The sequence below is a fragment of the Mauremys reevesii genome, linkage group 9 (assembly GCF_016161935.1).
Source record: "Mauremys reevesii isolate NIE-2019 linkage group 9, ASM1616193v1, whole genome shotgun sequence".
NCBI lineage: Eukaryota > Metazoa > Chordata > Testudines > Geoemydidae > Mauremys > Mauremys reevesii.
Genome location: NC_052631.1, coordinates 33,619,862 through 33,646,348, shown reverse-complemented (window position 1 = coordinate 33,646,348; position 26,487 = coordinate 33,619,862). Strand labels below are relative to the sequence as shown.

Here is a 26,487-nt window from a genome sequence, read left to right as displayed (position 1 = left end):
AGCCTCTCCCTGCACCTCAACCCCCTGGTCCAGCCCTGATCCCCTTCCCACCCTCCAAACCCCTTAATCCAAACCCCAAGCACCCTCCTGCACCCCAAACCTCTCATCCCCAGCCATGCTCCCCATGCCCCAAACCCCTGCCCCATCCCTGATCCCTCTCTCAACCTTTGAACTCCTCGATCCCAGCCCAGAGCACCCTCTTGCATCCCAAACTCCACATCCCCAGCCCCACCCCAAAGCCCATACACCCAGCCAGAGCCTGCACCCTCTCCTGCATCCCAACCCCAATTTTGTGAGCATTCATGGCCTGCCATACAATTTCTATTCCCAAAAAAGTTTGCCCATCCCTGGTCTTAAGGCCTTATCTACACTTACAAATTAGATCAACCTTGATATGTTGCTCAGAGTGGTGAAAAAATTCATACCCCAATAAATGTCGTTAGGTTGACCTGCCCCCAGTGTTGGATGCAGCTGGGTTGACGGAAGAATTCTTTCATTGACTTAGCTACCACCTCTCACAGAGGTGGATTAAGTACATTGATGGAAAAAATCCCTCCCTTTGCTGTAAGATGTGTCTACACTAAAGCAGCATAGCTGCAGCTGTGCCACTGTAGCACCCGTAGTGTAGCTTAACTGTTGAAAATGGGATTTAGGGCTTGTTTAGGAGGTGGCATTAGTGTGGAGTAAGCCAGGTTGTGAATTTAAAGTGCGCTAGCCACTCTGCACTAGCTCCCCATGTGGACACACTCTGCATTGAATGCCTTTGTGTGCTCTGGCTAGTCTGGGCTTTTTTCCCATGGAGACAGGCCCTTAGACTCCTAACCTTTTGAATTTTTACCAAGGGTTATATTAAACAATAACAAGAAGTTGTTTTAAAGTTGTCCATGGAATCTTAGTGAACCTTGGATGAATTGACAACAGGTAGAGCCTTTTTTTTCCACAACAGTGTGCCCATGTCAAGGCTGAATCCCCCCACTGTCACTTTGAGTGCAGAAGGTGGGGGCCTGCAAGGATTTTAGAAATTAATACTGGCCACTCCAGGCTTGCATTAAACTCCCAAGGTTACAGCTTCTCTCTGATCTTGGATGGGTGGATGCTGCCACCACTCAAATTCAAAAAAACCCCTTGGACCCAGGAAGAAGCAATTGGGAATTCCTCCCTGTGGGGTACCCTCAAGCCCTTTCACTCCCCTCTCCCCCGTGGAAGAGCTGAAAAAGAAAACAAAAGAAATTAGCTGTGGCTACCAGCCAATCAAACAACATGCACAAACATCTTAGGATACCAAAAATCCAATCCTGTTCTTAAAAAAGGTAAATTTTATTAAAAACAAAAAGGAAGAAAATACATCTGGAACTTAGGCTTTTGCTAGATTTTAAAAGAGCATTTCAAACAATTAAGCACCCAAAATAGCTTTCTTGGGAGTTCAGCTTAAAGGTTACAAGCAAACAAAAGCATCTGGGGTTAGCGCAGAGGAGTCCACAAGCCTTAAAAAATAAACAGAAATAAACCTAATCGCATTTTCCTAAACATTCCTAATTTACTTACATATTTGGATTGTTAAAAGTAGGCGGGGACAGATAGTTCAGTGGTTTGAGTATTGGCCTGCTAAACCCAGCATTGTGAGTTCAATCCTTGAGGGGGCCACTTAAGGATCTGGGGCAAAATCAGAACTTGGTCCTGCTAATGAAGGCAGAGGGCTGGACTCAATGACCTTTCAGGGTCCCTTCTAGTTTTATGAGATAAGTAGATCTCCACATATTTCTATTTCTATTTTAGATATGATCTGATGGTCTTCTTATCTGGTTCAAACTTTACACAGCATTCCTGCTGCCCATCTCTTCAGCCCAGAGAGAGCAACAGACAAAGGGAAAGTTTCTTTCCCAATTTTAAAAAGTTCTACCTTCCCATTGGCTCTTTTGGTCAGGTGCCTACATCCTTTTCTTTACCCGAGGGACTTTTAACCCTTTGCATTTAAAGTGAGCAGAGAACAGCTACCAAGAGGGATATTACAGTGAACTGGGTGTCCATCAAAGGGAGCTACTGCCCTGCCCCCCACTTCATTTATCACAGTCCACAAGTTGAATTTCACTCAATTTAAAGCTTTCAGACTTTTACATTTGTTAATGATTAATTCATGAATTGAAAGGGACCTGACTTCAGTATGTGTGTGAAGTAAGTGTTTCTGAGCAGTCCTGGCCTGACAGCCCTTGAGAATGTTGTTCTTCATTCATCCGCAGAAGAGGTACAGCACAGACTGTGAAGTTTATGTTGACACTCGCTGCCCTGCAAGTGTCTCTGACTTGAGGAGTCTCAGGCCTGGTCTATACTAGGAAATTAGGTTAATAAAACAACATCACTCAGGGGTGTGAAAAATCCACACTCCCTGAGTGACTCAGTTAATCCTTGGCATAGACAGCACTAGGTCGATGAGAGAATTCTCCCGTCAGCCTTGCTACTGCCTCTTGGAGAGGTGGAATACCTATGTGACATTGCACTCTATATGATTTTATGAAAATATGCTAATGAGTTTGAATATTATGTAACTGGAATATGCTTCATGCAAAAGGTCTTGTGTAAGGTATCATTACAAAGCTTATAATCTACTGAGTGTGGTCATCCTATTTGTATAAATGTATAACTCTTGTATCTGAAACTAGAAATCTGAAATATAACTCTGAGGGCCTATTGTAATTATGTGAAGTGTGAGCCATTAATGGTGGCTTGGAACCTTGATGGCTCCCATCAACCAGGACAATTGACTGCAGATGGCTCTGTTTTACTTGTGAGTCTTCCTTTATACGGGTGTGCTGGCAAGTGGGTAATGAATTCTTACAGTGACATGTGATCATGACACCTGAACTGGAATCCATTTTTAACCTGGTGCTTTTCCATTGAGACGGAGGGGGGTGGGAACTCAAAGGAGGACAAAGGATTCCCACCTTGTGCGAAAGTGGATGGAACAGAACAAAGGAGCAGCCATCATTAGAAATCCCCTAGCTACCACCTGAGCTGAAACAAGGGCTGTACCAGGGAAAGGATTGTGCCCAGACTAGGAAGGCATTCAGCCTGTGGAAGACACTTAGTGAAACATCTCTGAGGGTGAGACTTTATCTGTATTCAGTTTTATTAGACAGAGATTCCACAGCCTCCCTAGGCAATTTTGTTCCCGTGTTTAACCACCCTGACAGGAAGTTTTTCCTAATGTCCAACGTAAATCTCTCTCTCTTTCTGCAATGTAAGCCCATTACTTCTTGTCCTATCCTCAGCGATTAACAAGAACAATTTTTCACCCTTCTCTTTGTAACAACCTTTTACATACTTGAAAGCTCTTATGTCCCACCTCAGTCTTCTCTTCTCCAGTCTAAACAAACCCAATATTTTCAATCTTTCCTTTCAGATCACGTTTTCTAGACTATTACTTATTTTTGTTGCTCTCCTCTGGTCCTTTTCCAATTTGTCCACCTTTTTACCTGCATCTTTGTCTATTCCAACATTTGGGGGAGAGAGGATATTTACCCATGTGCTTCACGTGGCCATTGGGAGACCTAGGTAAGTAATATCTGTACAGTTGCTTCGAGTGAAGCACTATTCTGTGAATTCAATTTATAATTTTCTTCTATTATTACAGTCTGGCTTTGGGAAGTAGTTAGAAACTGCAACAAAACTTTGTTACAGAAAAAAAAATTGATATAACTTACGTGAGGCTGGCCATCCACAAGATGGATCTGTGCTTTCTAAATCTCTCTTCTGTCATTCAGGATGTGACTTTCTCTCACTGCTCAGCTGAACTGTAGGGCTTCAAGCCTTTTATAAATTCTGAGGTCCTTACTCAGGAAAATCCTCATCTGAGATCAGTGGACCTCGTGATTTGGCACTTAATGAATATACCTGCAGTGTTGTTTATTTTTATTTGATGCATCTTCCTGCCTCACCCATTTAGTTTGGAATTTTCCTGTATTGCACCAAACCAAATTTCCCCACACTTCACCTAACCTGGTTGTACTGCATACTGGACAGTCTCTTTGAATTTAGAGATACGGTGAAACACATGCCCTTAATTTAAATTAACTCTGTATCTAGACACAAGCAAATGAGTGGGATTCTCTGTTTATCTTTTGCCTTGATTCTTAAATTTTCTTCCTCTTCTTCCAGCCCAAGTTTGCCATGGATTCACCATGAAGTTCAAGCAACAGCTTTCAAATATAATGACGACTTGACTCTTTTTACAATTTAACCACCACAGTTGTTCTGGGGAACCTGGCTTCTCCAACCATCATGAGTGAAAGGCCCAGTTTTCAAGAGTGATCTTAAAGGTGGAGGGAAGGAAACAGCATTATAGATACAAAACTAAGAAGGAATGTTATAGGGGTGTAGAGTCAGTAATTCTTCTACAGGCATAGGAAAAACCCTCATCCCACTTGGAGTAGCAAAGCTGAATTGCTGAACGGAAAGCAGCCTATTTACAATTTTTTCAAAAGCCTGAGTGAGAGAGGGGAAAAGAACCGCGGTATTTTTGGCATAACTATAGATTGAGATTGTCATGCTGTTGTGTAAATAAATCAGAATCCAGTCAAACCAGATTCTTTCCTTTTTTGGCCAAATGTCAGTATGATGGGCCAGTTCCTCAGAAGGATATAAGTTAGTGTAGATCAGTTCAGATCAGTGGCACAATATCGATTTACACCAGCTGAAGATCTGGTGTTCAATTATATCAGGCAATTCTTTCGGTTGGAGTAATTTTGTTGTGATTTAGCAGGGGCGTACATGAAGGACTAAGTGCTGCTCCCCTTACTGCAATCTCTCATTGACTTCAGTGAGTTTTGCAGGCAGGGGCATTTTTGATAAGTCATTAAAGCTACAGATGTTTGCATAGCTGGTTATAATCTGGTTTCTGATTCTTGTTCCTTAATGTTCTGAGATCCGTTGGAGAAGTTCCGTGTTTCCTTTTTGCATTGGATTGAGACAATTGTGTAAATGCTTCTGATCAAGAAAATCCCAGCTATGATCGCAAAGTAACTGCCATAAATTAGGAACTGAAAAAAATGAATGCAGAAGAATTGGTGAAACACACATACTCTATTGGAGAAATACCCACCTCTTTCTGAACTATTAAGTATATAGAGTCTACCAATTCATTCATCCATGTCATAGCTAAATTTCTGCAAGCACAAACTTCATTTGGATGGCTTGCCAGATACCAGAGGATCCTTGGGTGATACTGGCTCCTACACCAACCCCCTGCTCCTCCTGGCCAGCATAAGAGTGTGGTCAGGGAAAGAGGCATGGCCAAATATTTCCTTAGGCTCTGGCAATGTCCAGCTACTGGAATGGCTCCTTGGGGGTATAGGCAGCCAAGGGAAAGCAGCCTTCAGGGAGCCACTAGTTTATGCTGGAGACTCGACTAGTATCAATATGGTCCAGGATTGGGAGAACAGAAGATCTGTTTGTTTGCATGGTATCAATGATATTCTATCATAGTATAAGGATTGTTGTATATGGTATCTTGGAAATGATACAGTTCTACCTTGTTCATACAAACCTCAGTTGCTGAAACTGTTAATTGAAACAAATTAAACACTTATAAATTACACTGATAATTGTGATTATCCAAAAGAGATTGCTTCCTCATTCCTCCATGATATGCAGACCATCAAAGATGTACTGTAGATGTATCTTCATTTCAGGATCTCAAGATGTACAGAGTCTTATAGCACTTATTACCTTGAATGTAGTGTAGGTCAAAATTTAACACATCAGGAAGCAATTTATTTTTGCCTTTCACAGTGAATGGGGAGGGAGGAGTGCTTTTAAGACTATGAAAAATTTAAAGCTCTGAGAACTTATTAAAAGCTCTAAAGTAATACATCATAAGCCTGCTCTTATGCCTCTATATTGTAGAGCTTTTCATTCAATGGCTGTGAAAAGAAACTCTCAAGGGGTCTGTAGCATTTTGGACAATGTTTTGTTCCATAATGCCCTGTTTGAGTCGCCTAGCTGTTTATTATATTCCTTCCTCTATCAGCTTTGTCAGGCATTAATGTAGCTTCACTGCTGAAACCACCTGGCAGGTAAATAGTATAACCGAGTTACTGTGCAGAAGTAACCCTGAGAGGAAGATCAGGAGAGGGGTGCTCCATGCTGGGGGAAAGCAAAAGGGATGATGCTGGGGGAATCAGTAGCGTTCTTGTCATCATCATTCCAGGAACTCTTCCTGCTTGTGCTAACCAACCAAGAGACCTCAAGGCCATATAACATGTCTAAACTCAGAAGTCACACCCCTGCTGAATGGTATCTGAACACCTTTTTGGTATTCTTGGAGCCCAGAGGGCCAGCAAAAGTGATGTGGAATTGCTGTGTCTGAGATGTCATTGAGGGAACTCTCTGCATTCACTTGGGAACATGGTAAAGATCGGAACTAACAGAGCAGATGTCTTTGTTTTCTTTTCCATATTCAAAAGCGAGCTCTCCCTGGACTTTCTTGTGTTATTGAAGCATATGATGACTTTAGGTACCAATATGGGGAGCACTTGTTCGCTTAAGCCTTTTCTATTATGTTTGTCAATTTGTATCATATCTACAGTTGGCATCATGAAAGCATTAGTCTGACAGGCATGCAAGTTCCAGAGTAGCATTTCTTACCTTGTTAAACCTGCTGCCTCTAGGGTCAAATGCTCAATTGGTATAAATTGTCAGAGCTTCATCGACTTCAGTGGAGCTCTGACAATTTACACCAGCTGAGGATTAAGTCTATTGACGAGATGTAAAACCAAGTTTCTGGCCACTTGTGGTCATTTAAGATCCCATGGCACTCTTTGTAAGAGCCTGGGTACCAACTCAAATAGCTTTATACGCTACATACCTAAGTATTCTGTGCTTTTGGATGTATTCCTACTCTGTGCGGTATGGCTGTGAGCTGCAAGGGTATAGCAATTATCAGACAGGTTCCTGCATCAAACAGAGATTCAAAATAGGGTTCCACTTTCCATGTCTTGCCCCCTTTGCCAGCTACTCAAAATGTGCATGTTAGTCAGTTCTACCCTTTCTTTACTTTCCTACTTTGATACCCTGATGATTCTGTCCCTCTTCTCACCACCTCCTTCTCCTGCCAGGTTACCAAAGGCTCCTTTCCACTTCTCTTCAGTAACTAGAAAGTATCGTGATTTCAAAGAGGGAAAAATAATTTAGCAAGGTTTTGGCTAGATCCTGCTGCTCTTGAACTCAAAGGCAAAATTTCAGTTGACATTGGTAGAAGCAGGACCGGTTAATGAGCACAGTGAACACCGCTATGTGATAAGTAGGTATTACTACTCCAGTTTACAAATGGGGAAACTCGAGGCAGGAAGGTAGAGTTATCTGACTTAAGTTATATAGCAGGTCTGCGTCAGAGATAGAATTAGAATGCAGGAGCCTCTTGCGCTTAGTTCTGTGCTGTTGAACTGCCATGACACGTTGTGGCTAGAGATTATGTAGATTTCTCAGCAGGGTGGGGGCTAGTTTAGTTGTATTCACTGAGAGGAAGTTGGTAGCAGCCCAACAGTATTACCTGCTCAGTCATGAATTGGTCTGGGGTCCCTGCCAAAAATCAAAGGATCAGTTTAATGGCATCCTAGAGTGTGTACCTGGGCCACTAAGGGTGAGGGGAAGGGACCGTGACTAACCTATGAGTTTTATGTAAAAACACAGTGGCAAACTTTCAAACCTGGTGACCAAGTTGCATCTTCAGTGCTGTCTACACAAGGGAAAGGACAAAAGAAGAGTGGATTGTGATTGCTTAAACTGGAAATTGTGATGTCAAAGGATTCCTTTTACAGCTTTAAGATGCATGCAACACTAACTGAAATAGCCAAACAGTAAATGTGAAGTGAATAATACTATTTACCTGGGTGACTATCTTCAATCCTAGACCTCTTGAATCAACTACGACTACAGTTATAATGGTCTGAATCACCAGTGCAACAAAGTTGTTGAATCCAAACATCAAAGCGTAGCGTTCCATGCTTAGATTGACAGCGATCTGAAACCTAAAATTAAATGGTTGGTTAGTTAAACTGCAGAGAACGTGAATGTATTCCCTATCCTTTTCCTTGGAAAAGAGCGATGATTCACATATAGTACAGTATGTCTAGGCTAGGATAAAAGGTGTCATTTTACACGTTACTAACATATTTTAACATGCTAGTGTAGACAAGGCAAGTTGTATTTGAACATGTTAGCTATCTATCTCTGTCCTTACATGCCCCGTCCCCCTATATTACCATAGTCTCTGAGGGTACGTCTACAGTACAAAATTAATTCAAAGTTATTTTATTTGAATTTCCAGAATTGAGTTCATACAATCAGTGTTGTGTCCCCACTAAAGCACGTGAATTCGGCGGAGTGCTACCGAGGCTAGCATTGAATGGCAGAGCGTTGCACTGTGGTAGCTATCCCACAGTTCCCGCAGTCTCTGCCACCCATTGGAATTGTGGGTTAAGCTCCCAGTGCATGATGGGGCCAAAACATTCTCGCGAGTTTTTCTGGGTGTGTGCCGTCACTCACTCCTTCCTCCGTGAAAGCTACGGCAGATGCCATGCTGCCAGCAGACAGTGCAGCATGGTGCACCGCCTGTCTCCTGGTAAGTTGAATCCACTTCAAATGTCCTCTCCTCTTTCTATCTACTCTTTCATCTAACCATTTCCCGCCCATCGTGAACAGAGCCGTACAGCTTCCGCCGCTTTCTCCAGATTGTCTGTCCTGGGCTCCCATGGAAGCTACAGAAGGCAACAATTCCCTGCCATTTCTCAGCCATCGTGAACAGAGCCGCACAGCTTCCACCGCAAACTCTGCTCATGCTTCTGCCACAAACTCTGCTCTCACTGATTTTTTCCATGTTGTCTGTCGTGGGCTCCCGTGGAAGCTACAGAAGACAACCATTTACCGCCTTTTATCGGCCATCTTGAACCAAACAGCTCATTTCGCGCCCTTTTTCAAGGATTACCCATGCAGGCGCTATTGCGCGGCAAACATGGAGGCTGCTCAGACCTCTGTTGCAGTTTTGACCGTTGTAAATACCTTACGCATTATCCAGCAGTATGTTCAGTACTTGCAAAACCGGGCGAAGAAGTGACAACAGTGCGATTACTGTACTGATGAGGACATGGACACAGATGTTCCTAGGTGCATGGCATGTGGCCAGGGGCGGCTCTAGGCATTTTGCCGCCCCAAGCACGGCAGGCAGGCTGCCTCCGGCGGTTTGCCTGCGGAGGGTCTGCTGGTCCTGCAGCTTCGGCAGACCTCCCGCAGGCGTGCCTTCAGGAGACCCTCCAAAGGATCCACGGGACCAGCGGACCCTCCGCAGGCAAGCCACCGAGGGCAGCCTGCCTGCCGCCCTTGCGGCGCTGGCAGAGCGCCGCCTGCGGCTTGCCGCCTCAAGCACGCGCTTGGGGTGCTGGGGCCTGGAGCTGCCCCTGCATGTGGCGATTGGGAGATCATGGTGGTATTGGGCCAGGTTCATGCCGTGGAACTCCGATTCTGGGCCCAGGAAACAAGCACAGACTGGTGGCAACGCATAGTGTTGCATTTCTGGGACGATTCCCAGTGGCTGCAAAACTTTCGTATGCGTAGGGCCACTTTCATGGAACTTTGTGACTTGCTGTCCCCTGCCCTGAAGCGCAAAGACATCAAAATGAGAGCAGCCCTCACAGTTGAGAAGCGAGTGGCCATAGCACTATGGAATCAGCTTGGAGTGGGCAAATCTACTGTAGAGGCTGCTGTGCTGCAAGTAGCCAACGCAATCATTGAGCAGCTGCTATCAAGGGTAGTGACTTTGGGAAATGTGCAGACCACTGTGGATGGCTTTAATGTGCTGGGGTTCTCTAACTGCAGTGGGGCGATAGACAGAACGCATATTCCCATCTTGGCCCTGGCACACTGTGGCGGCCAGTACATAAACCGCAAGGGGTACTTTCCCATGGTGCTGCAAGCACTGGTGAATCACAAGGGACGTTTCACCAATATCAACGTGGGATGGCCGGGAAAGGTGCATGACGCTCGCATCTTCAGGAACTCTGGTCCATTTGAACAGCTGCAGGAAGGGACTTACTTCCCAGACCAGAAAATTACTGCTGGGCATGTTGAAATGTCTATGGTTATCCTTGGGGACCCAGCCTACCCCTTAATGCCATGGCTCATGAAGCCATACACAGGCAGCCTGGACAGTAGTAAGGAGCAGTTCAACTATAGGCTGAGCAAGTGCAGAATGGTGGTAGAATGTGCTTTTGGACGTTTGAAAGGGCGCTGGCACAGTTTACTGACTCGGTTAGATCTCAGCACAACCAATATTCCAATTGTAATTGCTGCTTGTTGTGTGCTCCACAATATCGGTGAGAGTAAGGGGGAGACTTTTTTATGGCGGGCTGGGAGGTTGAGGCAACTTGCCTGGCGGCCAGTTTCGCACAGCTGGACAAGAGGGTGATTAGAAGAGCACAGCAAGGCGCACTGCGCATCAGATAAGCTTTGAAAACCAGTTTCATGACTGGCCAGGGTACGGTGTGACAGTTGTGTGTGTTTCTCTTGAAGTTACCTGTACCCTATATATATGAAAGGAAATAAAATCAAAATTGTTTCAAAACTGTTCTTTATTATTTGATGCACAACACATTGAGAGAAATTAGAAGGTAGACTGGGGGAGCGGCGGAGAGGATTGGGAATAGGGGGGAGGAGGAGGAGGGAAGGACAGGTCCAGAAACCAAACTAAAGTTTGCATATGCCAGCTTTCTGGTGCTTGGGCGATCCTCTGGGGTTGAGTGTGGGGGTCCCCGTAGCCTTCCCCCCTCGTCGTCTTGGGCATCTGGGTGAGGAGGCTGTGGAACTTGGTGGGGAGGAGGGAGTTTGATTATACAGGGGCTGCAGTGGCAGTCTGTAGTCTTGGTGCCTTTCCCGCATTAGATCCACCATGCAGCGGAGCATGTCAGTTTGCTCCCCCTTGAGCTTGACCATAGCGTCCTGCCTGCTCTCATTGCGTGCCTCCCTCCTCTCTTCATATTCCTGTAATGCTTTACGGGGACTCTGTAATTGTTTGCCTCCATGCATTCAGCTGGGCCCTATCATTGCGGGAGGACTGCATGAGCTTGGTGAACATGTCGTCCTGAGTTCGCTTTTTTTCGCCTTCTAATCTGGACCAGCCTCTGGGGCGGAGTAGATAGGGGCCATGTTGAAACATTTGCACTTGTGGGAGGAGAAAAAGGGAGGGTAGTATTTTAAAAAATACATTGCAGAGACCAAAGGGGGCACTTTGGTATGAGTAAGCCATCACACACGGCCAGGCAACAGAATTCATCTTGCAGGCAGCCCCTAGGGGTTCTGCTTCTTCTACATTCATTTCAATGTTTTCAAACTGCTGGGCCCCCTTTCCCACAGCAAGCAAAGCCTGGTGGGTTTGCCATTTAAAAGGAGGGCCTGTGGGCTCTCTGGGATGATCACTGCACACAACAACCTCCCACACCCCCTCTGCACCCACCATGTGGCTCCGATGAGGCTCAGAGCAGGGATGAGCCCTTTACACTAAATATGAACAACCCAGCACAGCTGGGTTTCCGCCCCCCGCCCACTGCGTGGCTCCGATCAGGCTCTCACTCACCAGAAGTACCTTCTCCAGGGTCATAGAACAGGAGCCCGCCTTGGGAGCGAGGAGAGGCTATTGGAGCCAGCGTTAAGATTAGTTCCTGGCTAGAGGGGAAAACGGATTCCCCACTTGCCGCCTGTGCACTGTCCTCCTTCTTCTCCTTCTTCTTCTCTTCGTCCTCCACTGTCTCTTCCTCCTCCCCCCGTGCAGGTGTCCACGGACAGTGGTGGGGTAGTGATGGCATCTCCGCCCATAATTGCATGGAGCTCACGGTGAAAGCAGAATGTATGGGGCTGGTGACCCAGAGCACCCGTTTACCTCCCTGGCTTTTTGGCTTGCCTGAGCGCCTTGATTTTTGTACAACACTGCTCTGTGTCCCTGGAGTAGCCTCTTTCCGCCATGGCCCTGGAGACTTTAGCGTAGGTATTTGCGTTCCTTTTTTTGGAACGAAGTTCTGCCATAAGAGACTCATCTCCCCAGCATGCAATGAGATCCATTACCGCCCATTCAGACCATGCTGGAGCTCGTTTGCGAATCCGGGATTGCATGATCTCTTGTGATGGTGGACTCTGCATGGTCGCCTGTGATGGTGGATTGTGCTGCTGGTCACCTGTGCTGCTGGTGACCAAACCGGAAATGAAATTCAAAAGTTTCCGGGGCTTTTCCTGCCCACCTGGCTAGTGAGTTGAGAGTGTTGTCCAGAGCGGTCACAAGGGAGCATCCTGGGATAACTTCCGGAGGCCAATAACGTCGAATTGCGTCCACAATACCTTTAACCCGGGATTGCAATCTCGATTTAAGTGCTACTCCACTTGCCAAGGAGGAGAACAGAAATTGAATTCAAGAGGCCTTGAAATTTGAAAAAAAATGTTTGGTCACATGGACGGAATCATTTTTTTTTTCTGAAATAACTCAGCTAATTCCGAAATAACAGGCTAGTGTAGACCAGGCCTCAGGAGAGGTTTCACCTTCTGTCCTCTAGGATCAGGGTATTGCCTATAATCCCCATTTTGTAGATGGAGAACTGAGGCACAGAGGAAATAAGTGATTTGTTCAGACTTGCACAGGACGGCTATGAGAGAGCGGGGAATTAAACCTGGGTCTCCCAGGTCCCAGACTAGCACCAAACTTCTGGATTATCCTTCCATTCTTGGTTCAGATGAGCCCTATGGGATCTAATAGAACCTCTTAAGAACAGAGTTTCTCTTGTCAGTTGGTTTGTAAGGTCTGTGGTTTGAGAGTGGCATTGATTACTTCTTATCTGTGCTGAATTCCTGTAAGTTTTTCTCTCCATTCACTTTTTTTTTTTTTGCATTTATTTTAAACCTTTCTTTGTAAAATTGTATCTTTTGGGTCTTCTACTCAGAAAGTTTGCTTGTAATTCTTGCAATACATTGTACAGTATGTCGATTATTTTTTTATTGGCCATAGGATATTTATTAGGTTCCTGAAGTTCTTGTGGTTTTCCATTTTTTTGGTAGAGCTGGTTGAACTTCATGGCAAACCATCTGTCAGATTTGGCCTATTTTCCTGTTTGTGAACTGTCCATGTACCAATCAGGATATTTTCTGTTTGCAGTGTTTGTAGCCATGTTGGTCCCAGATATGAGAGAGACAAGGTAGGTGACATGTCTGTCACCTTCTGTTGGAGAATTTGTTCATTGTTTACTATTCCTGAACATATAATATTTAAGACTGTTGCCTTCTGTAAGTCTGTACAGCATATAGCAAATTGGGGAGCAGGCTTTGGCACTATGTCAGTGTAAATGTGCTTAGTTATATTTGGGCCCTCGGGTGTTTTGGAAACCATTTATGGCGAATACTCGATATGCAGCACTAAGAATGTGGGCTGTGAGATTGGTCAGGTAAGTCACGCGATGGGTGAGCTAACATTGATAAAAACAGCAGCATTGCCTGAAGAAATCATTGGGATGTTGAATCTCTTTGAGGGGAGCATTGTGTAGTCTAGGAAATCTTAGGACATCTGTTTCCTGTCTATTTTGTGCAAAGAATGAGCATTAGGTTTGGCCATATTCATAGACTTCAGATTTAAAAACAGCTGGATTCATTCTTGACTGAGGAAGAGAAAGAAATAGGCTGGATTTATTTGCTGTTCAGCAGATTTTACATTCATTTCCACACTCACACTCACACGCCTACCTAAACCAGGGCTTAAATTCTCAGAGTCTTTCCTGGTGCCCCCCATGCAACCTTTCCCCCACTCCCCCACCATGCTATGAAAACTCCAGGGTGGTTGAAAATATTTACCAGAGTTCCACTCCAGACAGCTCTGGCTGAATTTAAGATTTGACCTAATTTATCTAGCTGGATTAATAATCAAAGGTGGCTCAGAAAGCACTTTCAGTACAAATTGACTTGTGTGCACATGGATGCACCCATTCATGTTTCAACAGCTGTATTTGCATGAAAAAAATCCTCCCCAAATATTTGTATGAACAAAATTCTATTGCACCATATTCACAAAAAAACAATATAAACAGAAGGCTGGATTGAATAGTGAGTCAGATGTGTCCTACTTCTTCATGTGTATGTGTGTGTGGGGGGGTGTGGGTGTGGGTGTGAAATGTTCTGTGAGAAGTTTAGAGATTTTGAAAAAATTTCCTGTCCTAAATTGAGATGAAAAGTTAATGTTGAAAAATTTCGCAAATTGTTAATCTGGGGGGAAGGGGAAAAACCCCTTAGATTGGGTCAATTGATATATTTTGTTTTGATTATTTTGAAATGTTTCATTTGATTGTTTAAATATTTTGTTTTTTAGTATAAATTAACTAAAACATCAAAATAAGAGTTGTTTTGAACTACAGAACGAACCATTTCATTTTGAAAATACTGACATGAACATTTCAACAACTTTGAAACTTTTTTCAACATTTATTTTAGTTGTGGGGAAAGGCTCTGTTTCAATCAGTTTCAGTTTTGATGAATTGGGCTCTTCTGATGAAAAATCTTTAATTAGAAAGTTCCACACTAGCGCTAGTGTGTGTTGTGTAGACAGATGCAAGCTTCGTATCGACGATATGGGAATGTAGGAATACTGCTTTTCGCACATTCTTCTTTAATTCCCCCTGACGTTTTATTTAATTCTGTTCATTTTGTTCATTTTTCTTGATTATAGAAAGATGGGCTGCTAGGGTTCTTGTAAACATGTTAGGTTTAACTCATCTAATTGGCTTTCAAGTAATCAGGAAAGGACTGAAATCCATTAATGGGCTTTTCCTAGTAAGGAGAAAATGAGGACACAATTCAAGTTGCTCTTTCCAATTCTCTTTTTCTTTATAATATGCTCAGAGTTTTTCTAACTGCTTTGAGCAGAGATGGTGGTTGATAGCAATCACAGCAACTAGGCTTACTGCACTCACAACTACAGAAAACAGCTATGGTACAATCTTCTAGCCAGCCTATAGTTTCTTACACCAAAATATGTCAGCTGCTGTGTGACTCTGTATGGGTTTTTTTCCCCCAAAGCAACAGGGGGCTAAAGAAGCTGGTATTTTCCAAGCCCTGGGAAGAGGTCATCTCTGTCTATATAGCTATGTAAAAAAGCAAAATCTATTTGAATTCAATGACACACTCTCTCTCTCTCTCTCTCTCTCTCTCTCTCCCCTTTAAAAACAAAGTTTGGATGTATTTATTGTTATCAGTCTGTTCTTTTTAAAAGCACTAATTAACCTAACAGCAAGCTGTAAACAGGGGCGGCTCCAGGCCCCAGCACGCCAAGCGTGAGCTTGGGATGGCAAGCTGCGGGGGGCACTCTGCCAGCGCCACAAGGGCGGCAGGCAGGCTGCCTTCGGCGGCGTGCCTGCGGAGGGTCCGCTGGTCCCATGGCTTCGGAGGACCTCCTGCAGGCGTGCCTGCGGAGGGTCCGCTGGTCCCGCGGCTTTGGAGGACCTCCCGCAGGCACGCCGAAGCTGCGGGACCAGCGGACCCTCCGCAGGCAAACCGCCGGAGACAGCCTGCCTGCTGTGCTTGGGGTGGCAAAATCCCTAGAGCCGTCCCTGGTTGTAAATATGCCTAGGTATAGCTGTAGGTTAATTTAATAGCTCTTAACACCTAACATATAGCTGTGACAAAGCTATATCATATCTAAAATGTAGCTTACAGCAATAAATATCCACCAGATATCCCTAACTAGCTGAAATAGAGATGGCATGATATAACTACTTGCTGAATTCCTTGAGACATTTCCAGTTATGTAGAAACATTATGGCTTATTCTTTCTGCATTCAGTGGTCACTTGTGGGTGACATCTTTCAAACACCATATACGTTTCACATTCCACCCAGCTGAAGACAGTGTTGTATTTGTAATTGTGGGAGGAAAGATGGATACATTTGTACTGGTTGGCTGTCGTCCTTGTTTTCTTGTCTTAGTCCTCCATACTACTCTAACAACCCTTGAAATGAAAATAGGGAATATATTGATTTAATTCTAGGTGCTAATGAGCTGTAATCAATCTAATGCTAGACTTGATTATTTTTAAATTGAAGGAGTGTCTAATGTGACTTTTTTTATTGGTTTGAGAAGTCTGTGAATAAACAGCAGAGTCCTGTGGCACCTTATAGACTAACAGACGTATTGGAGCATGAGCTTTCGTGGATGAATACCCACTTCATGCATCCGCCGAAGTGGGTATTCACCCACGAAAGCTTGTGCTCCAATACATCTGTTAGCCTATAAGGTGCCACAGGACTCTTTGCTGCTTTTACAGATCCAGACTAACACAGCTACCCCTCTGTTACTGTGAATAAACAATTCAGCATGATGATGGTTTGTACTTACGTTGATATTGTTATGAGGAGCATATAACATGACTTGAAAACTAGATAGCTAGCATAGCATGCCCAGATGTTGGTAGTAAAATGCATGAGAAATAGAGAACCAGCATCCAGTGCAGAGAAGATTCCCAGTGCTAGCTCTCCTGAAAGATCCCAGTTAATTTTCACATATCCTACTGCCATGGAGGTTACTGAACCTAGAGAGATGATATAAGAACATTATATCATAAGAACATTGAGTTTTATACCTGCCATGCTATCAAGTGAATAGTAACATACTTATATTTTGATTTTAAAGCCTATGGTAAATGTTTGACTAGAACAGTTCTAGTTCCAGTTGTAAGTTGTTTATTTTATGCAACAGATTAGTCATTTTTAGACACCTGCATTCATCAATTCTTGTCATTTTTATTAATGATAAATCATAGGCATGATTATACTCGGTGTATTGGACAAGCTGTTGTGCAAACGGAAAATGTTCTTAGTCTGAATGTCAACAGTATGTACCGGAGCTGGACTACTTTAGAGATAGAATCTGGGCTAATTGATTGACAAAAGAAGCCATACTAGATGGTTCAGTGCTTCCCATAGATAAATCAAGAGAAACTGCTATTCCAGTTATAGACATAGTACCTCAAGCAGACATTTTTATTTACCAGTCTAATGGTCGATATTGATGCAATTCTGAAAGGTATCTCACCACTTTAATGAAGTTGCTGAATATTTTCTGAAATATCAGATAAGTATAGATTTGACATATAGAAAAGGTTGTTACAGACCCATTTGTTGTAAAAGTTTTTGAATGCTGGAAGGAAGAGCTTTTGCCTGGCTTAAGGGACACTTTCTAGTTAATGTTTTTTCTAATTGACTAATTTAAAAAAAAATCTGAGACCATCCTGCAACACGTCCTTTTAAATGTATTATTTAAAAAATGTATAAGGGCTTTCTGCTCCCTTATTGACGTTGAGAAGATTTTTTTCAGTCAGTCTGTTTTTTCTCTTAACTGTCTGCCCAGTAAAAACAGTGATTCTAGACAAAATGCTGTCAAGTGAGTAAAGTAAACAAACATGAAAAAATAGAACATATATTGTTCTGCTAACTACTTTGTCTCAGTCCTTCCAACATTATGGAAGCCAAGTTAAAGTTGTTCAGGTGGCGTAGACTGCATTTACATTCCTTCAATTTGGTTACCACCCTTCCCCACCCCCCCCAAAACAAAACAAAACAAAAAAAACCCACCACAAACTTTAACTTAAAATTTCCCGTCTGTCTGATGATCGCAGTCTAGGCACATCACCATTATTTTAGGAGGGTTTTTTTTTTTTTTTTGATACATACTAACTATAAAAGGGTGTCCTGCCACTTCAAGGGCCAGAAGGCCTAGGGCCAGCCAGCCCTGTTTAATTAGCCCTGCCCTGTTAACCTGTATGGGTTATTGGACTTAAACAGAAGAAAGCCCAGTGGTTGGGGGTTGGCTGGGGAGGGAGAGCAGACAGGCTGCTCCCACGTGGGGCAAGAAGCCTGACTCAGGCCGGGAACTGTCTGATGGCAGTGGCCAGCCAGAGACCCTTGGTGGGAAGATAGACCTGGTCCAGATTGTTGGGTTGTTTGGAGCTCAGTAGCCAGTAGTTAGGTGGTAAGACAGGCCATTGTTGCCTGGGTCCTCCTGCAGTGGATGGGGCTGAAGGCTGAGCCCAGTGGGGCTGAAGATTTTTTGGTTTTGGTGCTTGTTTTGTACTTGGACTAAGGGATTCGTTACCCCAGAAGGGGTGAGAACATAAATGACTACAGGAGGAAGGGAGTGAGGCAGAGACTGCAAGGCCAGGTTTTGCTGCAAGGTACGCTCTGAGACGGTGAGTGTTGTAGGTACCCTTCACTCAAACTTGGCTGCGTTTTCATCTGGGAACTTTCTCTTGGTTTTTGAACAAGTATTTTTGTAAAAATACTGGTGTTTGCCCATGTGATCTGGAAGTACTTATTTGGCTGCAGATATGTAACTCCTTGCATTCTGAAGACAGCTGTATTAATTAGCATGTTGCAGCCCCCTGTTTGTTAGAACTGTACTGATATTTCTTGAAATGTACACATGCTGATCTGTGAATGTACTTTCTCCTTCCCAGTTCTGCTTAGAAGACCCTTGGGGTTCCCCAGGGAGCTTAGTAATTCCACTGAGCTTTGTTCGTGTCCTTTTAACATATGTCAAACTCCTATGTGGCTTCAGAAGCTCAGCTAGAATCCTGAAGCAAATCCTTTGACTGATGAATTTGCTAAGTCCACAGGTCTTTTGTGAAACTTGCTAGGCCAGCCAGACCTTTTATTGATCTTGAAAAATCTATAGGGTGCCAACAGTGAACAGTGTTCTCTTAGGCCTGGTTTACACTAGGGGGGGTGTCAAACTAAGGTACGCAAGTTCAGCTACGCGAATAGCGTAGCTGAACTCAAACTACCTTAGTTCGAACTACTCACCCGTCCAGATGCCGCGGGATCGAAGTCCGCGGCTCCCCCGTCGACTCCGCCACCGCCATTCGCGGTGGTGGAGTTCCGGAGTCAACGGGAGCGTGTTCGGAGTTCGAACTATCGCGTCTAGATTAGACACGATAGTTTGAACTCCGAGAAGTCGAACTCTACGCGTCGACCCGGCAGGTAAGTATTCCTACCCTTATTCCTAATCAGGCAGAGTATCACAATCGCTTACATATCCTAGTGCTCAATGTGTGAACTTGCTTGGCTTTTTGAGATGTGATGTGACGTGACACAGAATGGTTGAGAATTTATCTGAGGAAACCCCTTGGGAGTGATTCACTGTTGCCTTGCACCTTGTGCAGCCATTTGCCCCAGTGCAAAGTGAGTGTAAAACACTGCTGGATTGGGATGGTTGCATTCTGCATTTGTTTTGCACTGGGGTAAATAACTATTCCAGCTGCAGGGTAGCAGTGGACCAGGTCCCTAATTCTTTTTTAAAACTCTGGTATCTCAGGATAGTGAAAACAACAAGGAGTCCTTGTGGCACCTTAGAGACTAACACATTTATTTGGGCATAAGCTTTCGTGGGCTAAACCCACTTCATCAGGATAGTGAGTATAACAGTTCGCTTAAAATTTTTGGTGAAAAAATTCTCCTTTAGCCCCACATTGCACATGCCAATTAGGATTTAGAAATTTCTTATTGAGGCTTAGAGTTTTTTAAGTTCCTGTTCATAAAGGAAGGGTAACCACTGGCTCTGTCTTGCAGCCTTTATTCATATGAGTAGCAAGGCAACAGGGTTATATGTGAGAGAAGGCTCAACTAGAGATGGGCCTCTAATGAAACCCTAGAGGTGCACTTTAACTCTGGGGATGCTACCACCTCACCATATAGTACTTCCAAAACCCATGCTTCAGACTGAAATTTATTTGACTGTGAACACATTAAACATCTGAAAATTAAGTTTGATATTAAACTGATCTTCCTGTCATTTGATAGCTAATTCTAATAAGTACACTGGCCTGGGTCTCATCAAGAGAAGTAACATACACAACAGTACGTCCAAAGTGTGCGCCATACTCTATTGAAGGATTTCTCTAACTTTTCATAGTATGATCCATGTCGTCTTAGGGAGCGTCTCACAGAAGCATCCCTTCCCATTCATAAATGGGTAACATTTCTGGGCAAACATAGCAAGGCCCATGAGGAAAAATAACAGGGCAGCAATGCATTGTGAGCTTCTTTGAATGAATTTAGCAGCTGGACACAAGGTCCATGTGATCGGCGTGCTCTCCACAGTCCACCAAGTACTGCACAAAACTCTGATCATCTAAAGACTACACTTTGGGAGTCACCCCCCTAGAGAAATACATGGCCTGGTGTTACATTTGAGGCTTCTCGTACGTCTCATGAACTAATATAATTTCAATGTACAACCTGCTTACCCCTACTGTGGAATGCTTGATAGGCATGAAATGGACTTAAACCACATGATAGGAGCACACATGATTTATAACATACCTGCTATAGTTTGTATTTTAGAATTTCTTAGAGGAAATACTTTAATGCTATATTGTTTACTTACTCAGAAATGTTGCTGCTGCCTCAACAGCCCCATTATAAATGTCATAATTCTGAGAGGGTGCTCTGTCGTCCCATAACACCTGGATGTAATTCACAATCTGGTTATAGCCTGCAGTGGCTAAAGCCCACCATAGGGACCAGTAAAGAAGCTTCTTAGTGCAATAGCATTCCTTTAAATCCTTGCATAACTGCACAAGCATATGACACTGGTGCTTGTCAGACTGGCATTCAGGCAATGTCCTGGAAATGACAGATGATTTCGCAGTGTCTTTGTCCTCTTGGCAACTTGGCTGCTCATTAATGCCGAGTGCATTTGACATTGTGTCTTGTCCCATTGTTCCTTGGGGAGTTTCAGGGATATGATTTTTGTGAAAGAACATACTTTTTTTTGGCATTGGTAGAAAAAATGAGGCTAGGAAGGCCAAGGACAGAGAAGCCAAACTAATGGCATTTAGATAAAAATAGGATAGCTCTGCCAAAGATACTAAAAGTTGCCCCAACACCGCTGCAACTGTGGTTGAAACAAGTGTGATGCTTCTGCAATAACTAGTCACTTTCTGATAATGGTCAGCACTGACAACACTGTAAATGTAGGCGTAATAGGCAACTTCAGTGGCTGTTACCATCCCATAAAAAAACTCCATCCACTGCATGGCTAGCACTCCTTGGCAAAATAAAAGCATCAGCCACGTAATAATGAAGCTAAGGCCTTGTAGAATAATGATGGGCTTATAGCGCAGATAGTCCGTAATCAAGAAAACAGGAAACAGCAGCACCAGATAGGAGTATGTCCAAACTGGGAAAACCTGGTTTGTAACCTGGAAGGGAAAGGAAGGAATTCTGTGATTTTTTTTTAAATTTTTTTTTTTATTTTTTTTTAATTAACTTGGAGAAAGGATCATGCTCATTGCTGTTAATTCAATGCATTAAATATAGCAATATAAGTATGCATGATGCACAGATCTTATGCTGCACTGTTCACTGTTTAATAGGGAAAACTTTATTTTATGAACCCTATCGCCTTAACATTTTTAAACACATGCCGTCTACGTGCCCCCTGAATAATACCTTCTGTCAGGGAACTCTCAGTTGGCCCTTTAGGGCAGAAATGAGGATTGAGCTCCTAATCTTTCACAGGGGAAATATCATTCATGTATCTTTCTGTAATAAATGTTGGCGAGTAAATAGATTCTTATAGTTTCTTTATGAAGAATAAAGTACACTCAGTATTTTGTTATTCCATATAATGGGAAAGCAGTATATAGCCGTACCTCATCGATAGTCAGGTTTTTATCTGGACCTGTTAGATAAGGGGTGAGGAAAGGTTCTGATGGCCTCATCATGGAGAAAAATCCATAAATGCAAAGGACCAGGGTAGGATAAATCCAGCTGCTGCTTCGTATTTCCTTCCAGCAAGCCATGGCCTGGCCAACTAAAATATGGTGAAGGAAATGGTGTGTTAGATAGAAGACAGGTGCTCTTCACTGGAACTGAAAGCTATTTGAAAATGCAATTAATTTATTTTTAAAAGGTCCAGACTCTAAAGAAACTTTTGTGAACACTGAAAACAACAGAGTGCCTCCTTCTGTTAAAAGTGTGCAAGAGAACAACTCTTGTTGAAAAGCACAGACATAGAAATTCCATTCAATTTGTGGTTGTTTTACAGGATTTTTTAAGGAACTACAAAGGACTGCTTGTAAGAGTGTTAGCTATGGAATTCAGTTGCATTATTCTCTCCTTTAGTGTTGAATGACAACCAAGTTGACCATGGAAAATTTTTCTTAGTTGATGGTTGAGGAATTTTTTAACTCATTTCCTACTTGAGAGCAAAATGCGACACAGTTTGTCTATTTATTAATGGTCTCTTCCCAACTCTTCCTGCTTTCATGTGCAGATCTCCCAAAGTGCAGGGGAGGTCAGGCTACCAAGGGAGGGGAGACGGATCATAGTAGTAAACTATGGGAAAGGACACTGGACAAGATCCTCTGTGGGTGTAAATTGGCAGGGTTCCACAGAAGTCAGCTTTGGAGCCTGTCCCACTATTTAAAATGAACAGGAGTACTTGTGGCACCTTAGAGACCAACAAATTTATTTCAGCATAAGCTTTTGTGGGCTACAGCTCACTTCATCGGATGCATAGAATGTGTTCCATTCTATGCATCTGAAGAAGTGAGCTGTAGCCCACGAAAGCTTATGCTGAAATAAATTTGTTAGTCTCGAAGGTGCCACAAGTACTCCTGTTCTTTTTGCGGATACAGACTAACACGGCTGCTACTCTGTAACGATTTAAAATGTAAGTGAAAGTTCTTGTTGTTGTTTATTAGTTATCCCTAAATAGGGCATTCTGAAACTGAAAAACAGATGTTTTTGCACTCATGTATTGGGGTTTATGGAACAAATTAGCACCCAGTTTAAATCCATTGGCCCCAACTCAGGCATAAGTCTAAATAAGTGTGGGTGAGCCAAATTTAGAGGTGATGTGTCAATGGAAGTAAATTCCCTAACTTAAATTCCTTTGGGAATTTAGCTTACACAATCTTCAATATGACCTCTGAATCTGAGCTGGTAAATCTATTGAGAATCTAAGCTGGTACTTTTTTCAGTCACCTCAGTGCATATATTACACCATTTTAGATCCCCATAGGTTTATTTCAACTTTCATCCTCTTGCCAATGTATAACTTATACCTAGGGCTGATTGAAAATTTTCCATCAATTTTTTTGATGGAAATTATATTTTTTTCAACTAGTCAGATTTGTGTGTGTGGAATGTCTGCTTTTTTCACTGGAAAACCTGAAACCCCAAATTTTCAATTTAGGGTTGAAACATCAAAACTTTCCATTGAAATTTTCACAATTAAAAAAAAATCCCTTTGTCTACATTTTTCTGTGCAGCTGTAATATTTTCTAAATAGTCTATTTACATCTACTAAATCTAAGGGAGTCCAGATTGTTTAACTCACATACTAATAGGCCAGAAGAGTTACTATAGGAAGCAAAGTGATTTACAGTGTGTGTATGTAAAACATATAAATTAAAGTAAGGGATTTAAAGGCAACTTTAATTTATACCTTCTTACATCACAGCTGATTAGGCTCCCTGACAGGGCAGTAAGTAGGGATTCTGATTTATATCACTTTTCAAAATCAGAGGCAACGCATAGTCCAGGGGTTCTCAGACGTCATTGCACCACACCCTCCCTTCTGACAACAAAAACTACTACATGACCCCAGGAGTGGGAACTGAAGTCTGAGCCTGTCCGAGCCCTGCCGCCCTGGGTGGTGGAGGGGGGAGTCAAAGCCCGAGCCCCACCACTCCAGGCAGAGGCCTGTAACCTGAGCCCCACCACCCAGGGCTGAGGCTCTCATGCCTCGGCTTTGGCCCCGAGCAGTGGGGCTTGGGCTTCAGTCCTGGCCCCAGCAAGTCTAATGCCAGCCCTGGCAACCCCATTAGAACAGGGTTATGACCTACTTTGGGGTCCCAACCCCCAGTTTGAGAACTGCTGGCATAGTCTATTGACTTCAATGGATTTACACCGTGATTAATTTGGTCCTGTGTGAATTTTGTAGATTAGTCACTAGGGGGCAAGATAATCCCAACATATTCAACACTTGAGCGGAAGGGCACATGCCTGCACCACTGTACAAGAGACCTGTAGCACTACATTGAACTTCTGCTCCTGCTTTGTTCTATCCCTGCCATTGCAGCCACTATTCATGCTTCCACTGCTGAGGTTGCAGCCATGGCAGCAGCGTGTTCTTACCCTGCCATGTCTTCTACCCTACTCATTTAGTCACAACATTTCCTCACTAGGGTGACCATATTTCCCAAAGAGAAAACGGAGAAAACCTCCAGCCGCTTGCTCAAGGCCTCCCACCCCCAGGCTGTTGCCCGGTCGCTGGAACACTGCAGGGACCAGGCATGCTGCTCTGCTCCCCCAGCCCTACCTTCCCTCTGCAGGGGTGTGGCATCTCTGTCTCCTCCACGCCACACCCCAAGTTTTCCCCCCAAAAAAGTGGGAATTTGTCCTGTTTGCTCTGGCTGACTTGATCAGTTGGCAAGAGCAAATGGAACACATGCCTCTTTTTTGGGGGTGAAAAATTGAGATGGCTGGGACAGGGCTTAAAAAGGGGACTGTCCCGGTCAGAATGGGATGGATGGTCACCCTATTCCTCACCTTTGTTTCTCTTGAAGAGAAGCTAAAATACAACATTATGGATAAGCCTGTAAATAAACAAATATACTTCACATGATACTGAGAGACTGTGAACAATAACAGCAAAGAATGGATTTCAGTGTGCACGTAATGGTATAAAAGGAACCTGTTTCGCAAAACTCATGTTATCTGCGATAGCCGAAGCTGCAGTTTCTTCTCATTAGGTTTGCTTCTCAGAATTAATTTGCCACTACACTCCTTCAAGAGTTGTGATATATTCCATGCTGCATGCCTGGCCAGCTATGTGAGCCAATGCAAGGGGTTGGGGACCCCTGTGTTCTCCTCATCCCCTCTGAGATTTTTTTCTTACACTGCTAGGAGTGCTAGAAATGAGCAGTCCCTGTATTCTAGGGAATTCAGAGACTGCCACGGAGGGGATTAAATGGGTGCTTTTTGTACACCCCACTCTCACGTGCATCCATGGAGCAGCTGGGCACAATGTGACCCATAGTTAATATCAAAGTCAAGTGTCCAGGCATGTTTGCTTGATTGCTAGTATCTCATCAATTACGGTACTTTTTTTTTTTTTTTGAATATCCTCCTCTTCAGGTTTCAGCAAATCCTAGTCTAACCTTTCTTTTTATACGTTAGCAACCCCAGTGACTACACCCAGAGCCATTGCAGCGCACATGCAGGCTAATTCCCAATCCAGGCATGGGTTTCTTATAACTGTCCTATTTTCTTTTCCCCAGAGTCTTTCTTCAAGTCTACTACCCAAGAGTATAAGTGATTTTTATTTTGCACTTAATTTATATGATCTGCAATCATTCTTGACAACAAGATTTTTATCTTTTTACTGGGGAGGAGGGGTGTCTACCAGTCTCCTGCACTTTTCTCTTTATTGCCACCCCTTTTATGCTAATGATTCTCTGCACTTCTTTTGGAAAGTTGCTAAACTCCCTTGATTGTCAAACAGCAACAACACCTCTTTGTTTTCCCTTTGCGGACCCAGTTTCTAATCTCAATTCATCACTTTTTCCAGAGCTGCTTCTTTCTCCTCATTCTGTTAAGTCCCTCATATTCTAATAGCACTGATTTCCCTCTTTTTTTTTCTCCCTTTTTCCTTTGCATTTATTGGATTTTAGGTTTCTTAAACTCGGATGCAATCAAACCTTGTCCGCCGTGGCTTGTTCTTGATTCCCTTTTGTCCCGCCTTGGTGGAGTTCCCTTTTTAATAATCCATGTTCTTTTGTTTCGCCTAGTTCAACCTTGTTCCCCTTTTATTCCAGCTAGTCTACTCCTGTTTGTTTTTGGCCTCCTTCCTGTTGCACTTGTCTTTCAACTTGTTTTACCAGGCGCCTTCCCGAACGTCCACCCAGCTGGCTTCACTGGAATTAATTAATTAAGTTTTAAAGGAACAGTAGTTTAATTCTGGCATATTATTTATTTGCATTGTGGCAGAGCCAAAAGGCACCAGTCAGTCAAGACTGGGGCACACTGTGCTAGTCCCTGTGCAAACATGCAGGTAATAAATATGTTCCCTTAAGAACTTGCCATCTAATTGACTAAAAAAGTGTGTGTGGACTAACAAAGTGACGGAGGAAAAGTGTAATGATACCAAGTAATGAGGCTACATCGGTCAATTACTGAACAGTTTGATGTTCCAAATCATTCCAATGGTTTACGAAATAAAATATCTGTTCCCAACTGCCCCACTGTGCTCACTGGCTGGACTAATTTCCTGAGGAGGTCACAACAGACGTGAGTCTGGAGGAGGGAGTTGAAGAAGGGTAGTGAATGGGAGAATAATTGTCAGCCTACAAAAGATATATGAAGTGAACATATAAGTACACTGTGTAGTTTTAAGGTTCTGAGACCTCCCAGCTGA

At 43.4% G+C, this 26,487-nt stretch overlaps 1 protein-coding gene across 1 annotated transcript; it reads right to left on the bottom strand.

Annotated features, from left to right (window-relative positions):
• Positions 1-4,208: 4,208 nt before the first annotated feature.
• On the bottom strand, positions 4,209-25,839 carry SLC19A3 (solute carrier family 19 member 3). Its single transcript, XM_039489120.1, has 6 exons — positions 25,772-25,839; positions 21,716-21,876; positions 20,446-21,262; positions 16,402-16,594; positions 7,880-8,021; positions 4,209-5,033 (listed from the first exon to the last, which is right to left on the bottom strand). Exons 2-6 carry the CDS (start codon positions 21,863-21,865, stop codon positions 4,878-4,880), a joined length of 1,458 nt encoding a protein of 485 aa, XP_039345054.1. The 5' UTR covers positions 21,866-21,876; positions 25,772-25,839; the 3' UTR covers positions 4,209-4,877.
• Positions 25,840-26,487: the final 648 nt, after the last annotated feature.

Bases quoted from the DNA above. Each gene is read 5' to 3' on its own strand.
- SLC19A3 (XM_039489120.1), bottom strand. From the start codon at position 21,865: ATGGCTTGCTGGAAGGAAATACGAAGCAGCAGCTGGATTTATCCTACC. The intron at 21,263-21,715 runs GTACGGCTATAT...TTTCCCTTCCAG, and splicing joins AAAACCTGACTATCGATGAG to GTTACAAACCAGGTTTTCCC. The intron at 16,595-20,445 runs GTAAGTAAACAA...TCATCTCTCTAG, and splicing joins GGCAGCAGCAACATTTCTGA to GTTCAGTAACCTCCATGGCA.